Raw genomic sequence first — 19,632 nt, 5'->3', positions numbered from 1 at the left:
CGTACCAAGCCATAGGCCGGAGGAGGAGAAGGAAGAGAGAGAAAAAGATCTGGACACACACAAGAATTACATTCTCATCAGAGGGAGACCGAAAAACCGGTGACCAGAGTAAAGCCCATCTGCAGCACAGGTGCGACAGGGCGGGAGTCCTGTGGAACCCTATGGACTTTGTAGAAATAGAGATAACAAAGGTAAGTTCTTACCATATCTCCTATTTTCTACATCAGGGTCCATAGGGTATCCACAGGATACCTTGGGGATGTCCCAAAGCAGTATCCTTCAAGGGTGGGGACGCTCCTGTGCTGAAAGGAGAATCCGCCGCCCGAAGGAAGCATCCTGAGAGGCAAAGGTGTCAAACGCATACCACCTCACAAAGGTATGGACAGAGGACCACGTGGCAGCCTTGCAGATCTGGACTGCAGAGGCACCACGTCGAGCTGCCCACGAAGGACCCACAGACCTAGTGGAATGAGCCCTCACAGAGGAAGGAAGCGGAAGGCCTTCATGAAGATATGCTTCTGAAAAGGCCATACGAATCCAGCCTGCCAAAGTCTGCTTTGAAGCAGGCAAACCCTTTTTATGGAAGCCATAGAGGACAAACAAGGCGTCCGACTTCCTAAACGAAGAAGTGCGGTCAACATAAATCCTTAGGGCCCGCACAACATCCAAAGTGGCCTCACCCACGGAAAGGTCAGGTGAGTTAAAAGCCGGCACAACGATTTCCTCGTTGATGTGGAAACTCGAAACAACTTTGGGAAGGAAACCAGGATGAGTGCGCAGCACCGCCCTGCTCCTATGAAAAATCAGAAAAGGGGGTCTACAAGAGAGAGCCCCTAAGTCAGAAACACGTCTGGCCGAAGCAATGGCCAGAAGGAAAATTAGCTGTCAGCCATTTAAGGTTCACTGAGCCCAGTGGTTCAAATGGCAGTCCCTGGAGAGCCCTCAGGACCACAGCTAAATCCCAAGGCGCCACCGGTGGAATAAAAGGTGGCTGAATTCGGAGAACACCTTGCATAAAGGTGCGCACATCAGGGATTGCAGCAATCCTACGATGGAACCAGACGGATAGGGCAGACACCTGTACCTTCAGAGAAGCAAGGCGAAGCCCATGGTCTAGTCCCGCCTGTAGAAAAGTCAACACTCTAGACAGACGGAACTCCCGAGGTGCATAACCTATCGGCCGACACCACTGGAAGAACGTATGCCACACACGATGGTATATTCTTGCAGAAGAAGGTTTCCGAGCTCTTAGCATAGTCCGTACTACAGAGCTGGAAAACCCCCTGGACCTTAACATGGCCGTCTCAACAGCCACGCCGTCAAAGACAGCAGAGTCAGGTCCGGGTGAAGACAAGGACCCTGTGACAGAAGGTCCGGTCGTAGCGGCAACCGCAGAGGACTGTCCACGGACAGACCTTGAAGGTCTGAGAACCAGTGCCGCCTGGGCCACGCGGGAGCTATCAACAGGAGCGTCCCTCCTTCCTATTTGAATTTCCGGAGTATCCGTGGAAGAAGGGAAAACGGAGGAAAGAGATAAGCAAACCGGAACGTCCACTGGACGGACAGAGCATCCACCAGAGACGCCTTTTCGTCTCTTGTGCGAGACCCGTACACCGGCAACTTGTTGTTGTGCCGTGACGCCATGAGGTCGATCTCTGGAAGACCCCACCTGTCCACCAGAAGCTGAAAGATGTCCTGGTGCAAAGACCATTCCCCCGGATGAACATCCTGGCGACTGAGAAAGTCCGCCTCCCAGTTGAGAACTCCCGGGATGAATACTGCTGATATGGCCGGGAGATTGCGCTCCGCCCAGACCAGATGCGGGACACCTCTACGAGTGCCGCCCGACTTCGGGTTCCTCCTTGCCGATTTATGTAAGCCACGGTGGTGGCGTTGTCCGACTGGACCTGCACGGGGTGACTTTGGAGAACCCGCTGTGCCTGGTGGAGAGCATTGAAAACGGCGCAGAGTTCCAAGATGTTTATCGGAAGCTCCTATTCCGCCTGAGTCCATCTGCCCTGGAACAAGTGTGGACCCGTGACCGCTCCCCAGCCCCGAAGGCTGGCGTCCGTTGTCAACAGGACCCAATTAGTCACCCAGAATGAATGACCCTTGTTGAGATGAGTCGTCTGCAACCACCAGGCTAGGGACAGGCGAACCTCTGGAGTGAGCACCATTGTCTGAGACCTTAGACTCTGAGGCAGTCCATTCCATTTGGACAGGATCAATTGCTGCAGAGGTCTGGAGTGAAACTGGGCATATTCCACCATGTCGAATACTGACACCATGGAGCCCAGTAACCTCATCGCCGAATGCAGAGACACCCGGCGACCCTGCAGACAACTGCGCACCCTCAACTGTAAGGCAGAGATCTTTTCCCCTGTCACAAAGATCCTTTGCTGTCCGGAGTCCAATAAGGCTCCGAGGTGCAGAATCCTCTGAGACGGGATCAAGGTGGACTTCTGCCAGTTTATTAACCAGCCATGCCGATGCAGTACTGCAATCGTCAGGTCCAAGTGGCGTAGAAGGAGCTCTGGAGATCCTGCTACCAACAGAAGGTCGTCCAGGTGCGGCAACATGCGGACTCCCTGCAGCCGCCATGACCGCCATAACCTTGGTGAACACACGTGGAACTGTCGCCAGCCCAAAAGGTAACGCCCGGAACTGGAAGTGATCGTTGCGTATTGCAAACCTGAGAAACTGTTGATGGCGTAAAAGAATAGGGACATGCAGGTAAGCGTCCTGTATGTCCAACGACGCCATGTAATCCCCAGGTTCCAGCGCCAGAATGATGGACCGTAGGGTCTCCATCCAAAACCTTAGCACCCGCAAGGACTTGTTGAGTGCTTTGAGGTTGAGGATTGGACGGTACGACCCATTGGGTTTCTGCACCACAAACAGATTGGAATAGAAACCCTGGCCCCTCTGGGAGAATGGAACAGGCACTATAACTCCAGCCTGGAGCATAGTGTGCAAAACCTTCCGCAGTTCCATGGCTTTTTTCCGGTCTGATGGAAGACCCGTGGTGAAGAATCGAGACGGGGGCCTGTGCCGGAAGGAGAGGGCATACTCGTGAGAAACCACCTCGAGAACCCAAGTGTCTGTCGTGGTAACCGACCAACACTGGGCGAACTGCAGCAGGCGGCCTCCCACTTTGGGATCCCCCAAAGGGAGGCCCGGACTAACAGGCCGCGGGCTTGTCATCTGACTTAGGGGCCGGACTTCTGGAACTCCAGGTCTGTTTCTGGAGCTTGGCCGATTTTTTGGGGCCAGCCTGTCGGGGAAACGACTGTGCCTTAGGGCTACCCTGGGCCCTGTAAGGCCAAAAGGACGATGTACCTGAACTGGAAGGAACCGCAGCAGACGGGAGACATGCCGATTTGGCTGCCGCCAGCGTGGCTACAATTTTGTCCAGATCCGGACCAAATAGTACTTCTCCATTAAAAGGCAAAGCTTCCAAGCCCTTCTTGGAATCAGCATCCGCCTTCCAAGATCGCAACCATAAGGTGCGATGAGCAGCTACAGCTGCCGAAGAAATCCGAGAAGTCTCCGAGATATAAGTGGCCGAATCTCGGAGATCAACTCGGTCTGTTCAGCCGAACAGTCGGAATCCAAAGACGCCCCCAAACTATCAGCCCAGCGCTCCATAGCTCTGGCTACCCAACAAATGGCCATAGCCGGCCTGGCTGCCCCCCCCCCCCCCCGCAAGGGAATAAACGGATTTTAGGCAGATCTCCACCTTACGGTCCGTAGCATCCTTCAAGGAGGACATGGAGGGCATGGGCAACGTGGCACTTCGGACTAGGCGTGTCACATGAGAATCTACCTGTGGAGGGGATTCCCACTTGGAAAAATAATTGTCTGCAAACGGATTTGCCAGGGTGTTTCCACGCCTCCTCGAAATGGTCTACTAACTGACCCGAAAGAGGAAACACTGTGGCGTCACCCTTAATATCCTTAAAAAAGGCATATTTTGACTTGGACACCAGAGGATCTTCATCCTCAATCACTAAAGCTGTGCGGACTGCCCGAATAAGCCCAGGAATATAAACCTTGGACTTAGCGTCCGACTCTTTAGAACGGAGAGGTTCTTGGTCCGAAAGATCCAGAATCTCCCCATCATCGGTCGTCACGTCGTCGTCCTCATAAGGAGCGGACAGAGACGCCACCGGCCGTTTATGTGGCCGCAACACAGAATCCCCTTGTAAAACGTCCGACAAATGCTGTACAGAACTTGTCAGTGAATTAACCCACGCAGGCTCCTGAGAGACTTGAGGAGGGGAAATAGGGAGACTGTGGGGTACCATCAATTGTCTCGGGAAACCCTGCATGGGTGACGACACCACTGACTGCTGGGACAATCCCATCTGTGGGAACGCAGGCTGCGGAGCTAACTGGCCCACGAGGGTTGTAAGCGCTTTGGCGAAACAAGCCCAGGGCGGCTCCTGTACCGGAGCCGTGACAGTAATTGGCCGCACCAATAAATGACGCCCCTCCGCGTTACCCTCCCCCTCCGCTATTGGTACCTTGCATGTAGTACAAATAAGCTGGAGAGGAAAGTCACTCTCAGACATGATGGTAAGTATGTGACCCCTCTCACTGATACTTGTTAGTATAGTGGGAGAACCACCCTGCAATCACCGCACCGCAAGGGCTTTAGCAGAAGAAGAGCAGGGACAGTAAAATGGCTGACAGTAGAAAGTGAAAGTACAGGCAGCAGACGCTAGCAGAAGTCACATACAATGCAAAGAAATCGATTCTTGCACTATCGGCGCTGATCCTCAACTACGCAGACACAGAGGGCCTGATTCAGACCCACTCGCGAGCGGCTGTACGCTCGCAAGTGGGTCGATGGTGTGCACTGCGCATGCGCACGACGGAGGGAGCTCCGTCGTGCGCATGCGCGAGATGAGACGAGCGAAGGACTTTCCTTCGCTCGTAGTGTCTGATCAAAGGGGGCGTGCTGTCGATGTTGATTGACAGCACGCCCCCTTTGGTGGGCGTGCCGGGGCGTGCCTACCAGACGGAGGCGTTCCCAAGGGAACGCCTACCGTCAGAAGCCGGCCCCACTGACATCACTAGTGATGTCAGTGGGAGTGATTTTGGCTCTGATAGAGCCAAAATCACTCCTGGCCTTGCGGTTGAGAAATTCAACCGCAGGCTTCTGCTCGCACTGGCGATGGTCGCGATGGTCAAGACCATCGCGACCATCATCCTGCACGCTCGTATATGCTGTGGGTGGTGACCCACAGCTATACGAGCGTCCAGGTGGATGCTCCATAATTATGGAGGTGGGCCCTGATTCAGAGCGAGCGGTCTGGTCAGAGCGTCCGGCTCTGAATCAGGGCCAGAGCCTGGTAGGACACAGCGCTGCATACACAGACCTGTAACCAACAGAGGAGAGGTATGCCGGGGGACCCAGACCGCGATGCCACCGATCATCAGCGTCCAGCAGCGCTCACCATACTTCCAGCAAAAGATGGCCACCGAGGAGCAAAGAGGACGCCGGCCTGGGGGAGGAGCGCTGCCACAGGGCAAGTCAGCAGATGCAGAGAGGGTTGTGTGCAGCGGGGGAGGCGCCGACTGTGTACAGGGAAGGCGCGTTCCCCTGGCATGCATTTAACCCCTGGGACGCCGCAGCGCTACCGCTCAGCCGCGGTCGGCTGTCCCAGGGGGGTAGTGGAAGCGCAGGTTAGTTACCTGGCACCACGCTGCAGCCAGTCCCCAGGGAGCCCCCTGCCTGGGGACTCTGGACCATGTACTCAGCAGGGACCCACCGCGGGATCCCGCTGCTTACCTGCTGCCCCCTTGAATCCGGCCATGGTCCCAAACATCTGGGGTCACCGCTAGCAGTGACCCAAGATGCTTACCAGCATCCCTGGATCAGTACCGGCGGGGGTGTAGGGAAGACAGCATGTACGTCAGCCTTGACTGTTCATGCTGTACTTCCAGATGAGCAGTCACAGCTGCTTGCGAAGAAACTTCAGGGGCTAATCTTAACCCCCCTCTAAACAGGTGCATCCAACTCCGAGCCGGGCACCAACGAAAACTGAGATGTCTTGGCTCGGGGGCGGGGTATAGGAGGGGGACCCTAGTGCATCCGGGGAGGCTGAGAACGTTAACTCTATGGTGCCCGATGCCTGACGTCATCACCTATACACCAAGGTATCCTGTGGATACCCTATGGACCCTGATGTAGAAATGTTTACAATTTGGGGCAAATTTATGCCATTAGTAAAGATGATGCTTGTGTTCCTACCTGCCATCATACATTACCGTACCCCTATAAGTATCTTCCTGAAGCTAAAACTGTTCTAGATTTATTAGCTCCAAACTTTTGGCCTTGGTATCTGCCATTTAGAGAGATATTTTGTGGCCTGACACAGCATAGCCGGTTTACTTACTTACGACACGACCAGTGGAGCAGCCACTGTACACATACTGCTGGCCAGTGCTGTACGCAGGGGAAAAGCGACTCCTGATCAATGTATGCAGCACTCCATGGCCACGGTAAGTCATCAGAGATGTATCACCAGGAAGGCATTTTTTCCTCAGAGCTATGAAGTATATAAGGAAATAAAAGTGTAGTCTTAGAACAAAAGGAGTATTTCTGTTCAAGGAGGTCGTCAGCTTTAGGGGGTGTTGTCTAACCTTTCTTGGGCACCTGTTGCCATCGATAATCCCAGTTCTGCTGGGTCACAGCTCTGCGCGAGGCATCTAGGCCCTCTGGTCCTGAAAATCTCCTAATATCCCACAATTTAATACTCTGATCTTTAGAGTTAGAAAGCAGATATCTGGCATCTCCCTGGGATAGAAAGAAGACATTTGTCAGAAGAAAAGGAAATAACCTGGCAGAAAAAGGGCATTGGACTCAGAAAAAGACAGCTGGCAAAGGAGTACAGGTAATGCTGGCAGAGGAAGACAGGCACATGGAAACACACAGAAAGAAGAGAATCTGGCAAAGATTGTTGAAATCCAAATAATGATCAAAATAAATATTTATCAATGCAAAGGATATACAGAGAATGAAATCAGACAGATAGATCATAGTATATGTGATAGCCGGGGTAGAAAAGCAATACGTGAAAATATAGCAATTGGGTTTTGTTTTCACCTTGCTGTGAATGAATGTGATACCATCTTGATGACCAGCTAACAATCCCACTGGCTTGGGATCATCCTCGCGCATTGTGCGACGGTCCCACACTTTACACAGAGCATCATCACCACCAGAATACAAGATGTGACAGCTGTCATCAGCAAATGAGACGGCATTCACATCATCCTCATGAGAGGCAATCTGAGGGAGAGATTAACATTATAATGGTTTAGTGCAAATTGATAAAGGCATAACTAGAGAGCTTTCCAATTAATGCAGTTTATTTTCAAACTTTTTTGCCTGTAAATCAATAGAAAGTTACCATTACAATGCCAACAACTGAACACGAGACCTTTGCAGTTCTGCAAGTGATGTGAAGGAAGAGTTATCATGGAAATATGATATATAGGTTTAGTTGTCTTTTATATAACAAGGCAGCAAACCTGGAAAAAGTGATATTAGGGGTCAACAAGGAAACAAATAAAAGGGGACACAAGAGAGATTGTACCTTCAGTGTTCGACAGTTTTGTTCTCGGTCATATACATACACACATCCATCATTGGCTCTGTAAGAATAATACATGTGATCAGAACTGCTGAAAACTGAATACACCAACCCTCAATTTTGGGAGATACACCTTCAGCCCCTACTTCACAGGAATTAACATTATCCAATAATAATCTCTAAGATAGTAAGCATACTATGCATTGGAAGAAAAAAATCTTCCATTATTAGCAATTTAGGTAAAAAATCTGACTATTTTACATAGGCGAATAATTGTAGTATTGAGGCAATGTACATATTTAGATCATTCTAAAACCATGCATGTTTCTTTCTAATTAGCCTCATGTCACCTGCTGGCTGTCAGTGACAGTTCTGTGCTACATTTAAACATTATATTTTTGGGTGTGGTGACATCTATCAGCATTTAGAACTCCCATTATTGGCTGCTGTGCGCAGACTAGGTTGGAACCTTTTTAATTCTTGTAAACAGTTCTCTGCTACAATCAGAGTGCCAGAAAACCATATGAAATAGTTCCAGAAATCCCACTTGCAGCAAAACATGTGGAAGGTGTGTGCTTGAAACGCCGAATTACTGAGTGCCTGCATTTGAAGTAGAAATCCTGTTATGTCACAGCACAGGGATCTCATGCAGGATAAAAATCTGAGCCTAATGCAATCATTTGAGTTCCTGTGACATCAATGTTCTGGACCCTCTGCTAATCCACCAAACTGCACAGTTGGCATGACGGACATATTTAATTAGGATCAAATATGTAAACACTTTGGTTACATCCGAGCTATAATGTGCACAGCAATAAATCCCCTTCACGTATATTCATGTGAAATACTATTTTCTTTAAAATAATAGCATCATGTACTATGCTAAGAAAATGAAGTTCCTACAACAACATATAATGTATACCTGATAAATCTGAATATATATAATCTAGGTGTGATAGTGGAGTGCTCTTGCTTTTTGTGATTAATATTATTGTTACAGAATTTTGTGTGACTTTAATGCCACATATTGCAGATGCCGCTAATCACTGTAAATGACCAAAAATTCACCACTATTTACATATCTTCAAATATCTCTGATATACCAATATACACCGATTTATAACTCATCCGTACACAGTTATGTATGTTCCTTATAAATCTTCTGTGTGCTTCTATGCTCTCAGCTATTTACTTACCCACCGAGCACTTCCCGGCCATCACTTGATACAGTGAGAGAGAAAACTGCAAATCGTCGGTCTGAGGGACTGTGGGAATTAAATAAAGAGATGCATAAAGGAGCAGATAAATGCAAATTGTTGTAATGTAATGGGGTGAAGACTGAATAACTCACACTATCAAAATGTGCACACAAAATATACAGGATAGATGAAAAGAATGTAAAACTATAAAGGACAAACAGTAGCTATGAGGGAGCTGCAAGTGTGCCGTAACTTATAGCAATATAAACAGTGACTAGTGAGTCAACAGGCAATGCTACTGCAGCCACAAACCTAAAGGGCCAAACGTAATAGGGTGAGAGTTTAGAAGATGTGACAGTTTTCTCACACTTTTTAAACTCGGACAATGTAGCAGCGTCCGAGAACAAAGCAGTAGAGCAAATGCGCATGTTTATCAGACTCAAAAAACTCTCACGATTTAAACTCGACCAATGTGACAGTTTACTGCTAAACTCTCACCTAAATACATCTGGCTCAAAAAGTCTAAATCTATATCACCATGTGTGGAAATATTAGTTTTATGTGAAATGCTTTTATATGATTTTTTTTTTTCTTGTAATGGTCTATTAAAATTTCTACCTTTATGTATGGTATTATGTGAGATCTCTTCCATCTCTTTTTATGCCCATGGGCCCATAAATGAAACTTTGATTTGATGGTGGATGAAAATCCCTAACAAACGGGAAAGCTGTGATTTTACTCCTGTGTTTGCCTTTAATACCTGTGTGTTTGAAAATCAATCACGTCACCTTGCCATGAGCAGTTTTCAAACTGACTCACGAGATGTCAGATTACAAATGATGCAGGTCTGGGCATTTCCAAGACATCACATTCCAGTGGCACCACCTACCATTACTTTTACATACTGCTATCCCATGACTTTTGTCACATCAGTTTTTAAGTGTTAGTAAATGTGTTAATTAGCCCCTGATATACAACATCAATGTTATTCGATTTTACAATCAGGGGAGCAGTGAGGGTGGTTCCAGTGGAGCATGAGCTCCGGGCGCCAAAATGGACAGAAGGCACCATCCAGGGTTCCGGAATTCATGGGGCGCTGCACAGTATGATGGCTGCCTGTTAGTTTTATCTTGTGTTTGTTTGCTCTATATCCTAAATAAGTTATGTATCTGAGATCTGTCTCTACATTTCTTGCTCCGTCAAGCTGCACAGATTGCCTCCCATCCGGTCCTCCCTCCTCTGTGATCATCACCTGTCACCTCCCTTTTCCTGTCAAATTGATAACATTCACTTCTCACCTCTTTAATTCCCTCCCCTCTCCACCCTGTGATCGGCTCTTTGCCCCTCCCCTCTACTTTCTTATTGGCTTCTGTCACCACCTCTCTCCTGTCTTTTTCCTATTGGCTGCTGTCACCACCTCTCTCCTGTCCTTTTCCAATTGGCTTCTATCACCACCGCTCTCTGATACTCCTTGCCCCTCCTCTCTCCTTTCTTATTGGCTTCTGTGACCACCCCTCTCCGCTCCTTTTCTTATTTGCTACTGTCACCTCCTCTCTCTGACTGTCTCTTTGTCCTTCCACTCTCCTTTCTTAATGGCGCCTGTTATACCCCTCTCTGAGCGACTCTTTGCCCCTCCTCTCTCCTTTCTTATTGGCTTCTGTCATCAGCCCTCTCCGCTCCAGGAGTAAAATCACGGCCGAAAATACAAATAGAAGTCAATACACTATCGGACCAACTCGCAAATACTTTTCAAAGAAAGGAATATAACACAGGGATTTACCAAGAATGATGTCTGCAAACATAGGGACTGATTCAGGTTTGGGCATAGAGTAAGAAAGAGCAAGTAAAGCTGGGTACATACTTACCCATGTGTGTACCCAACATATCGGGCAGCCGGTACACATTATACGATTTGATGCCCACCCGATATGTCGGGCACCGGCTCCATTCACCTGCCTGGCATTGTTCATCACATTAACAGATTAACCAGCATGTACTGCAGATCTGTTGAAGCGATGAACAACCAAGCAGGAGCGCATATGGGTTGACATAGTGGGTATACACTTGCCAATTTACTGGCCGCCCGATATGTCGGCCAGTTGGGCGTCGCATCGCTGGGTACACACATCGTTAAGTGTATACCCAGCTTTAGTAAATATGCCCCCTTAGAGTAAGAATAAGAGGAAATTATACATGGAAAAAGTAACCAATAGCATCCCATTATAAAAGTAGCACAAAAAAAGAAAAAAAGTTCTTTATTTTGATTGACTGGTTAAAGTTACGGCACACTTGACATTATTATTAAATAAGCAATTTGCATCTGTTGTTTACAATTAATGGCAAAATATATTTTTATGGCAAAACACACGGGATGATGCAGAGTTGGAATTAGTTTGCGTATGGTAAAATCTCCTAAATGCACTGTACACGCCTTGATAAAGGGCCACACACATATGTACACTGACATTTGAGCCTACTTGTGTCTGGAAAGGAGGGGAACAACGTGCAGACCGGCATGCAGACGTTGATAAGCCGACCCATGCTATATAATTTGAGGGAGGCCAACGGCAGGTGCAATGACGATGACGGTTGGCAGAACTTCCTAACCACTTCTAACTGTGTGACACAGATAAGTGCTTTCTGTACTGCTAGTACAAATATCATACACAAGATTTGTACTTGTTGTATTACAGAAGTTTTTTTAGTTTTATTGAAACCTATTAACAAATGTAAATTTCACAAGCAAGCCAAATTATTAAAAACATGGGTATGAATATATATAAACTATGCGTGACATAAACCAGGAGCATATGCTACTAGTGCCGACCTGCAAGCATATTGCCGATGCATACACCTCAATACATGGACGTAAATATGTTATTATTAACCTTTGCTATCTTTTAGCGCAAGCTACATCTAATTTGCATCCAACTCAGCATCAGCTCTATAGACAGAAATGAATATATACACTGTCAGAAAGTGCCTACTAACAGTACCTGAGGTCCAGTGCAGTATGCGACTCTGCATCGCCATATATGTTGCAGACGTGAACTGCAATCACATGAAAAGTTGCATCCTGACATAAAATTGCAAGCAAGTAAACATATAAAGAAAAACAAACTGATGGAGAAGGCATTATGAATGTACTAAATTCAATATTAAAGTCAGAGAAACACTGTTATTCAAAAGTTAGTCATTTGTAAAGCTGTGTAAGTATTCAGTCATTTATTGCTAGCCAGACTTATTCTATCAAATGACCTGATAATGTGTATACTGCAGACCAGGGACACTGTGCCATAGCCTGTGTGTGCATAACAGTAAGGAGAATGCTTTTTAGTGGTGGTACTAAGGGGTGCACCTTTTTTTTGGCCTATTTTTTACATTCTTAACTAGTTCCAGAAACAGGAAGAAATCAGTAAATCAGATCAGATCAGAAAAGAATAAAATAAGGATCTGCACACTTATGCAGAAGGTGGAACTAACTATGGGGGCGATTCAATTCAGCGCAATGCTAAATAGCTCCGGGAAGGAGCTCCAGGAGCTATTCAATTCACCGCGCTGTTTGCTTAGTCGGCAACTGGTAAAGTCGGAGAATGACGGTTCTCGCGACTTATCCTGGGTGCATTCTCCGACTAAAGTGACGACCGCGTAGCGTTAAGCAGTCAAACAGCCGCGCAGCCGGCACTTTAGTCCGATTTCTCCTCGCATCCTCAGGGGGGTGCAAGAAGAAATCCTTAGGTCTAACCAAACAGTGTGATGAATTGAATATCCCTGGTAGCTCCCTCCGGGGGTTATTCAGCATTGCACTGAATTGAATTGCCCCCTATGAATCTTGTATCAACATGTAACTTTAGGAGAGTACTGGTAATGTGAACTACTGCAAAGCAAACAGTTGGCTGCTTCTTATGTTAATAGATACAATTTGTTCATGGTTAAAATGGCTGCAAGTAGAGACGAAAGCTGGGTACACAGCGAATTGATATATCTGAAGATAGACTGATCTGCAGATGACGATTGTTCACACACACTGAACAACCATCATCTGCCATCTGGCCACGGGTCCCGTCACACCCCCTTCCCCGCTGCAAGTGTACGGGCAGTCGTCTGAACGTCCGTACACACAGCACCATGGACAGATATGTCTGCAGATATATATGTCATCGGCTGTGCAGAACAGCCGACGCGATATGTGTGAACGTCGTTTACTTACATATTGTTGGTACACACTGGCCTACGGGCACACGATATATTGGGCGATAAATTAATCGCCCAATATATCTGCCTGTGTGTACCCACACAATTTATCAGGGGTGCAAAAAGGTGGTAGCCTCTGGCTTTAATGCACAGGGCTACAATTACAAATTACAGCCCTTTTTTCTCGCCAAATAATTTATCTGTTATCAGGCGTTTACACATAGAATCCAGGAGAAGTTTCCGGACCTATGTGTTAACCCACTGTTTTCACCAGATAACAAGCTAATTATCACTTATATATTTTCTGGTCTGCTCAGACCCAAAAAGAAATAAGCCTTAAAATGTAGCCTGCGAGCTAACTATCCAGTTAGCTCCGGGGGATCAATTAGCTTGCGGTAAATTACCGCAGCTAATTGAATTTCCCCCTAAGGAGTATGTTTACTAAAGCACAGATTTTTATATGTGGAGTTGTTGCCCATAGCAACCAATCACATTCTAGCCATTAGCTTCTATTAGGTGCTAGATAAATAAGTAGAATCTGATTGGTTGTAAAGGGCAACACCTCCACTTCTATAAACCTGCACTTTAGTAAATATAGGTGACACTGGAGTATACTAAGGCGTAGAGTTTTACGCTTTTCTCCTAGCTGTGTGGCTGTACCGTTCACAGTTTATCCTTTAGTTCTGTTTTACAGTGTTGCTTTACTTGTAACCACTGCAACCCTCTTTCATCCACTAGGGGACACTGGATTATACACTGGGGAAATCCCAAAGCTGACCTCCCGGGTGGGAAGGCGCTGAGAAGCTGTAGAACAGAATGACCAGTACTGAGTTAGTGGTCGCAAGTGAAGCACACTGTGGACTGTACAGCAACATAGCTAGCAGAAAACTCCATGCCTTATTATGCTCCAGGGTCCCCTAGTGGATGAAGGAGATATATATATATATATATATATATATATATATATATATATTGTATTCATCTGTTGAAATAATGCTGCCTAGTCGCTCCATTATTCACAATATGTTTTTACTTTTCTTTTTCAAAATAAAAACGTACTGTTTTAAAGTACATGGTATATCTATACATAGTATAAAATAAAGTCCCTGGTAGGTGACTGTCTGTTTGTTCAGGCTAATATTGAGAACCAATGGATGGATTTTGAATTCTATATGGATTCTATAGAGCATTTGTCGAGGAAGGTTTAGATGTATGAAATACTAATGTCTGACAAAAGGGAGCCGAGCAGTGGCGATTTTAGTGAAGCAAGTCACTTAAATAAGGGACATCTGATTGCTTTTTTGCCTTACGCAGCCTAAACCATTAAAGATATATCACAACGATGGGCTTTATTATATATCATGTACAGATTGATTCGTATCTGGTTTCTCCAGAAAAAATGATGTAAAGGTGCGTACACAGGGTACGATATCTATGATCGATAACAATATCGTTCAACAATAAATCGTTAATTTTTATGCAGCGAATGACCAACGATGCGTGTTCCCACATGAATGATAACGATATATATGGTCGTCCGTACATGCAAGCCAACTTCGATTTCATCAAGATTTGCATGTTCAGAGATGTGGCAGGATGACTTCACTGAAAGATATCTATCATAGATATCTATCAGTATGTACACCCAATATCGCTTGTCCTGCACTACAGAAAGTTCTAGGGAAATCATTCAGCGATATCGTTGGTTGTGCAGATCATACCGTGTGTATACAACGTAAGCCCTGTTTAATGATACAAATAATTTTTTTTTTCCTCTTTATATTTCCATTCCTATTTCATTTATGTGAAAAACTATTTTTAGTTTCAAACTAATCCAATTCCTGGTAAGAGTCTGCTTTGGCATGACAATAAATAAAGCACAGGGACAGACACTTAACGTGGCTGGAGATGACCTAAGTGGAGACTTTTTTCTCATGGCCAACTTTCTGTGGCCCTTTCGTGTATCACGTCAGTATCAATACTAAATCTTTTCAAGGTGGCGTCAGGAGGAAAAACGACTAATGTCGTCTACAAGGCAATCTTATAAGACTTTGGTTAAAAAAAAACTATCACCGTAATTTCAAAATTGCTCCTGTGCAAACCCAAGGCAAGTCACTAGTCAGGGCCGGCTCTAGGGGTGTTCGACCAGTGCAGTCGAACAGGGGCGCCACCCATAGAGGGCGCACCCCTCCTCAACATCCCAGTGAGACAGTACTGTCCCGCTGTTCCACTCGTGGGCCGAAGTGGCCCGCGGGAGGTGAAATCGGGAGGTTGGGGACCCCCATCACTGCAGCTGTGCCGGACCCCGAAGTCTGAATGGATGCTGCGCGCATGCTTATGTTTAATGCAGCCCAGCCCTCCTCCCTTTTTTCTATTTGAAGGGATAGAAAAGGAAATCTTGTTATTTATTTTGCACGTATGGATAAATCTGAGGATTACAACATAACTAAAACATTTCTTGTACAAAGTGCAAATTAATTGATAGAATATAATGTTTGAAATTATTTATTTAAAGATAATGTATTTGGGAGAGTGGTGGGCAATTAATGACCACAATTAATTCTTGTTAGTGATATGTGGAGGTAATCAAGGTAAATTAATGAGTGAGTGACTGATGAATGTGGGAGTCAGTCTAATGAGTTTTTCACTTCTCATTCAGGCTCCGTTTTCTCCTCTCTCCTCTGTAATTTATAAAGAGTGACTTATCACAGAAATTACAACTGTACAGAGATAACTAAGCAATTCATCGGTGTCCATGTGCTAGATTAAAAACATTTCTCTTATCTACAAAGGTTTTGCTAAGGGCCTTAACTAGGGTGGTGCGACATGCGCTACGGCACACGGAACCGAAGGGCAGTGGGCGCTGTTTGGGCCTGTCAATTTTCCTGTTTACAATCATTCTCACTTGTAGCTTCCTCTTCTTTTATCCCCGGCATCTCCTGGCCGTCCCTATCTCCTCCCTGGCAGACTCCCCCTCCATCATGCCACCTCCCCAAGCAACTTCTGTCACATCCTCTTTTATTTAACACACACAGCTATCTGCCCCACAATTTCTGATGGCAGCCCTGAACCCAGCCACCGATTCTCAACCCAGGTGTTACCAGCACACATGGAGTACCCTTGCCAGTGAGGTCAGCTGCAGTCGCAGGGTACATACACGGATCTCCCCACCACTGATATTTGCTGGATATACACTACAAGTAGCACTCTTTCTGAATTCACAATGTAGTTGGCAGTGACACCTGGAACACAGTGGTACAACAGGTACAGTACCCCTTTATCATCGTACGGGACAAATCAGATTTGTAATGGCTCTTAGCTATGAGGCCATGCCTCTTTTTGGGGCACACATTTTATGTCCCTAAAAAACACCAAAATGTCTAGTTATGGCTCTGGCTTTGCTGAGGTAACTTTTGTACAACTGCTATGCTCTTAAAATAAAACATGTGATGAGCTATCTATACTGTTCTAGTATCCGGTAAAGAAAAAACAGTTGTACAAATATCTCCAATTTTATGGCCAGGAGTAAGAGAAACAGCAGTATATTTCCTCTCCTTACCCCATAGCTGGCAAGTGATGCATATGCAATAATGCTCTTGGGTTACCACAAATTGCTATTACCAAGGTATACTGGTAGGGTAAGAATATTGGTATTATGAGCCAGACCCTTCAATGCCCACCTGGTGAACTGTGAGACTGGGATACAATAATAAGTGCTCCTCCAATGTCCCCTTGGTAAAATATGGAGCCAGGTATGCCAACAATAGTAATTAATGAAATTATGTTTTTGTTTTATTAAATTTCTCTCAATTAATCTCCAAAAATACTAACGTCCCCTAATTCTAGAAGAAACAGAATGTGAGAACATAGGAGGTACTGCTTCATATGTAGACACTCCTCTAAGATCTGATTACTTCAAAGATCCAACCAATCAGATGCACAGGATAAGGATGGAATTATTTTAAATCTGTGCCCACGTCTCTGATAGACTATTGCAGCTAGACTCTGTTATTGCCTTCCGAGATTCCTGTTAGTGTACTTTATATATAAAGGGCTGTAGAACTATTTAAGATATTTGCAATAAAAAGACTGACACATATATTAATACTCCATTTAGGTAGGGACCGGTTCTTGTGCCTGCAAAATGGGGAAAACGGGCCATTTATGTAACGATGTATAGGCCAGAATGTTTCTGTTACACCACAGAGAAGGGCAAAGGAGTGGAAATTATTAAACCAACAGATTCATATTTCTAGAAGAAAAAGGAAACATAGGGTGTATACTGACTGTAGTCAGACCAACTAGAGTACAAAAAGTGCCCCCCATCTGGGGTAAATGCTACATCTAGGACACTCCAGCCCACATCTCGAGCCTTCACAGTCCGGAACTTCTTGAAGGATCCATGTCGGCAGTCATAGAGACGAATATTTTGATCTGTGGCGAAAAGAGAAAGAGAAAACTATGATGAGTGGGAGACAAGGAGATTATATATATATATATATATATATATATATATATATATAAACGAAGAGAAGATAAAGAAAAGAATGTGTAGAGTACATTATAGGAACAGTTATAGGGGTTTTGTGCCCATGATGTTCCTGCATTGATCATGGTGGTAGCAGTTTGAACACAAGGACAACCTACAAATAACTTGGACTGGCTGCTCAAAGAATAGAAGATCAGCTAAATCTGCTGAAGATAACCACTTAGAGTAGTTATGGTTTGTAATTTTTAGAAGCCACACACTTTATACATAAACAATATCACTGAAAGGGTGGGGTGCACCATTCTACTTAGGGTCGATCCAATATTTATGAAGATGCAGCCCTATTAATTCACTAGAACTAGTGACATCACTGTGACACTTCATGACCAGATATCCATATGGCATTTCTAGTAAACAGATGTATCTACATGGCTATTGTTCCGCCTTAAGAAAAAACAGCCTCCACTCTCCATCTTTGAACAGAAGAATAGAATGCAAGTGTCACTTGCAGGGATATGAAACTGACATAAAAAGTAAAAAAGAAAAAAAGACCATTCATTGGCAGACGATCATACGATTGGGACTAGAGACATTTATTAAGGCTGTACCCTGGCAGGCAGACATAAAGGTTGATCCATCTGGAGAATACACCCCACAGAAAGCTTTCTGAGTGTATGAATCTGTGGCAAACACATGGTTTGGCAGAAAGCTGGAACAAAACAAAAACATAATTTTAGTCATCACCCCTAATTTTTTCAAAACACAAAAAGCACTACCATTTAGTTTAAGGAACCAATATCAATTATACATACTAGACATACAATGTAATAGTGATTTAATAATACTCACTGTGATGTCACACGGCAGCGTTCTCCATGGGAGAAACCGCACCCTCCTCGCTCTCTCTGTATCCAACAAAACCAACAGTCAAATAGTTAGAATGAAAATTAAGCATGTTCTTTTAATTTTACTCTCATAATGGGTTATATGTTCAGATGTTGCATTTTGCTAAATTCATGCACATTTCCGTATATAACACTTAAGAATGGTATTTTTAGCTAGCTGACACCTGGCTGGATTTAGCTATACAACTCATTTTATGTGGCCTATAGCCATCCTGACCACCTCCATAAGGCGTCATGGAATAGTACCTTTCTGCAAAATGGGTCATCTCTGTATATGCAGCAATAATGAAAGTGTTTGAAATGTCATAGGACAAAAATGTCAAGAAACAAACTTATTTCATGAATGCGTTTTAACGTGGTTGTATGTTAATAGAATATAATGCATTTGTATACTAGCTTGTTAATCAAGAATCATCTTGCAAAATTAATTTCCATCCTAATATACTATAGCATGTGTCCATTTTATTAACAGTTACATTCATATGTGTATGTTGCCAATTTAATAATATATATATCCACATTCACTGATTGATTAGGTTAACTCTTTAGTGTACCTATGTGAAAATGACGTCCCTTTATTCATTTAGAGGGCCTGGCACTGTATATAGAGAATGAGGCCTTTCCTGCACCCACCAAAATCATCGGCCTGATAGATTTAAACATAAATAGCTTTTCATTCTGTCCTTTGAACAAGCAAAGGAAATAATTTTCACATTTGAAAAAAAAAAAAAATAAACCATTAGACCTTTTAATGAAATGTACATATCTTCAATGCCATATGTTTGATAATTTAAGGCATGCATGAACTGTGACTATATCTATCTATCTATATCTATATCTATATATATATATATATAACAAAACAAACACAACTTACCTGATCCCCGCTCCTGCCGACGACCGCCGCTGTCCACTCCTCCGGGCCTGCTCTGGCTCTGCACTATGACGTCATGACGTCTCTCCCAACATCCGCTGCAGGGGGAGCCGGAAGGCGGAGCTCATGAGTGAGCTCCAGCCGGCTCCCTCCATGGGCTACTATAAAAAACACACAGCTGCCGCTGTCGGCTGTGTGTTTGTTCTGTAGTGTGGACCGCTCGCGGTCTGCACTACACTAGCGGCGGCAAGGGACTGCCCTCAAATCTGGTTGCCAGGCAGCCAAATTTGGTCCTGGTCGGACCTCCCATTGGTGTACGCTGGGCAGAACTTTGCCCGGGGAGCCTGTTCTTGGTCTTCTACTGGAT

General features: G+C 45.1%; 1 protein-coding gene across 5 annotated transcripts in view; it reads right to left on the bottom strand.

Moving 5' to 3' along the window:
* DCAF11 (DDB1 and CUL4 associated factor 11) overlaps positions 1 to 19,632 on the bottom strand; it is a 47,496-nt gene that overhangs the window by 11,617 nt on the left and 16,247 nt on the right. For all 5 annotated transcript variants that reach the window (XM_088470010.1, XM_088470009.1, XM_088470006.1 and 2 more), the window contains 9 exons: positions 18,336 to 18,391; positions 18,095 to 18,195; positions 17,285 to 17,431; positions 11,800 to 11,854; positions 8,801 to 8,869; positions 7,608 to 7,665; positions 7,115 to 7,300; positions 6,652 to 6,805; positions 6,405 to 6,557 (listed from right to left, as the gene is read on the bottom strand). In XM_088470010.1, coding sequence (XP_088326136.1) covers positions 6,405 to 6,557; positions 6,652 to 6,805; positions 7,115 to 7,300; positions 7,608 to 7,665; positions 8,801 to 8,869; positions 11,800 to 11,854; positions 17,285 to 17,431; positions 18,095 to 18,195; positions 18,336 to 18,391 — 979 coding nt within the window. The remainder of the gene's footprint in view (positions 1 to 6,404; positions 6,558 to 6,651; positions 6,806 to 7,114; positions 7,301 to 7,607; positions 7,666 to 8,800; positions 8,870 to 11,799; positions 11,855 to 17,284; positions 17,432 to 18,094; positions 18,196 to 18,335; positions 18,392 to 19,632) is intronic.

This window comes from Taudactylus pleione, unplaced genomic scaffold (assembly GCF_031769625.1).
Source record: "Taudactylus pleione unplaced genomic scaffold, aTauple2 ptg000095l, whole genome shotgun sequence".
Lineage (NCBI taxonomy): Eukaryota > Metazoa > Chordata > Amphibia > Anura > Myobatrachidae > Taudactylus > Taudactylus pleione.
This window is presented reverse-complemented; position numbering and strand designations above follow the sequence as displayed.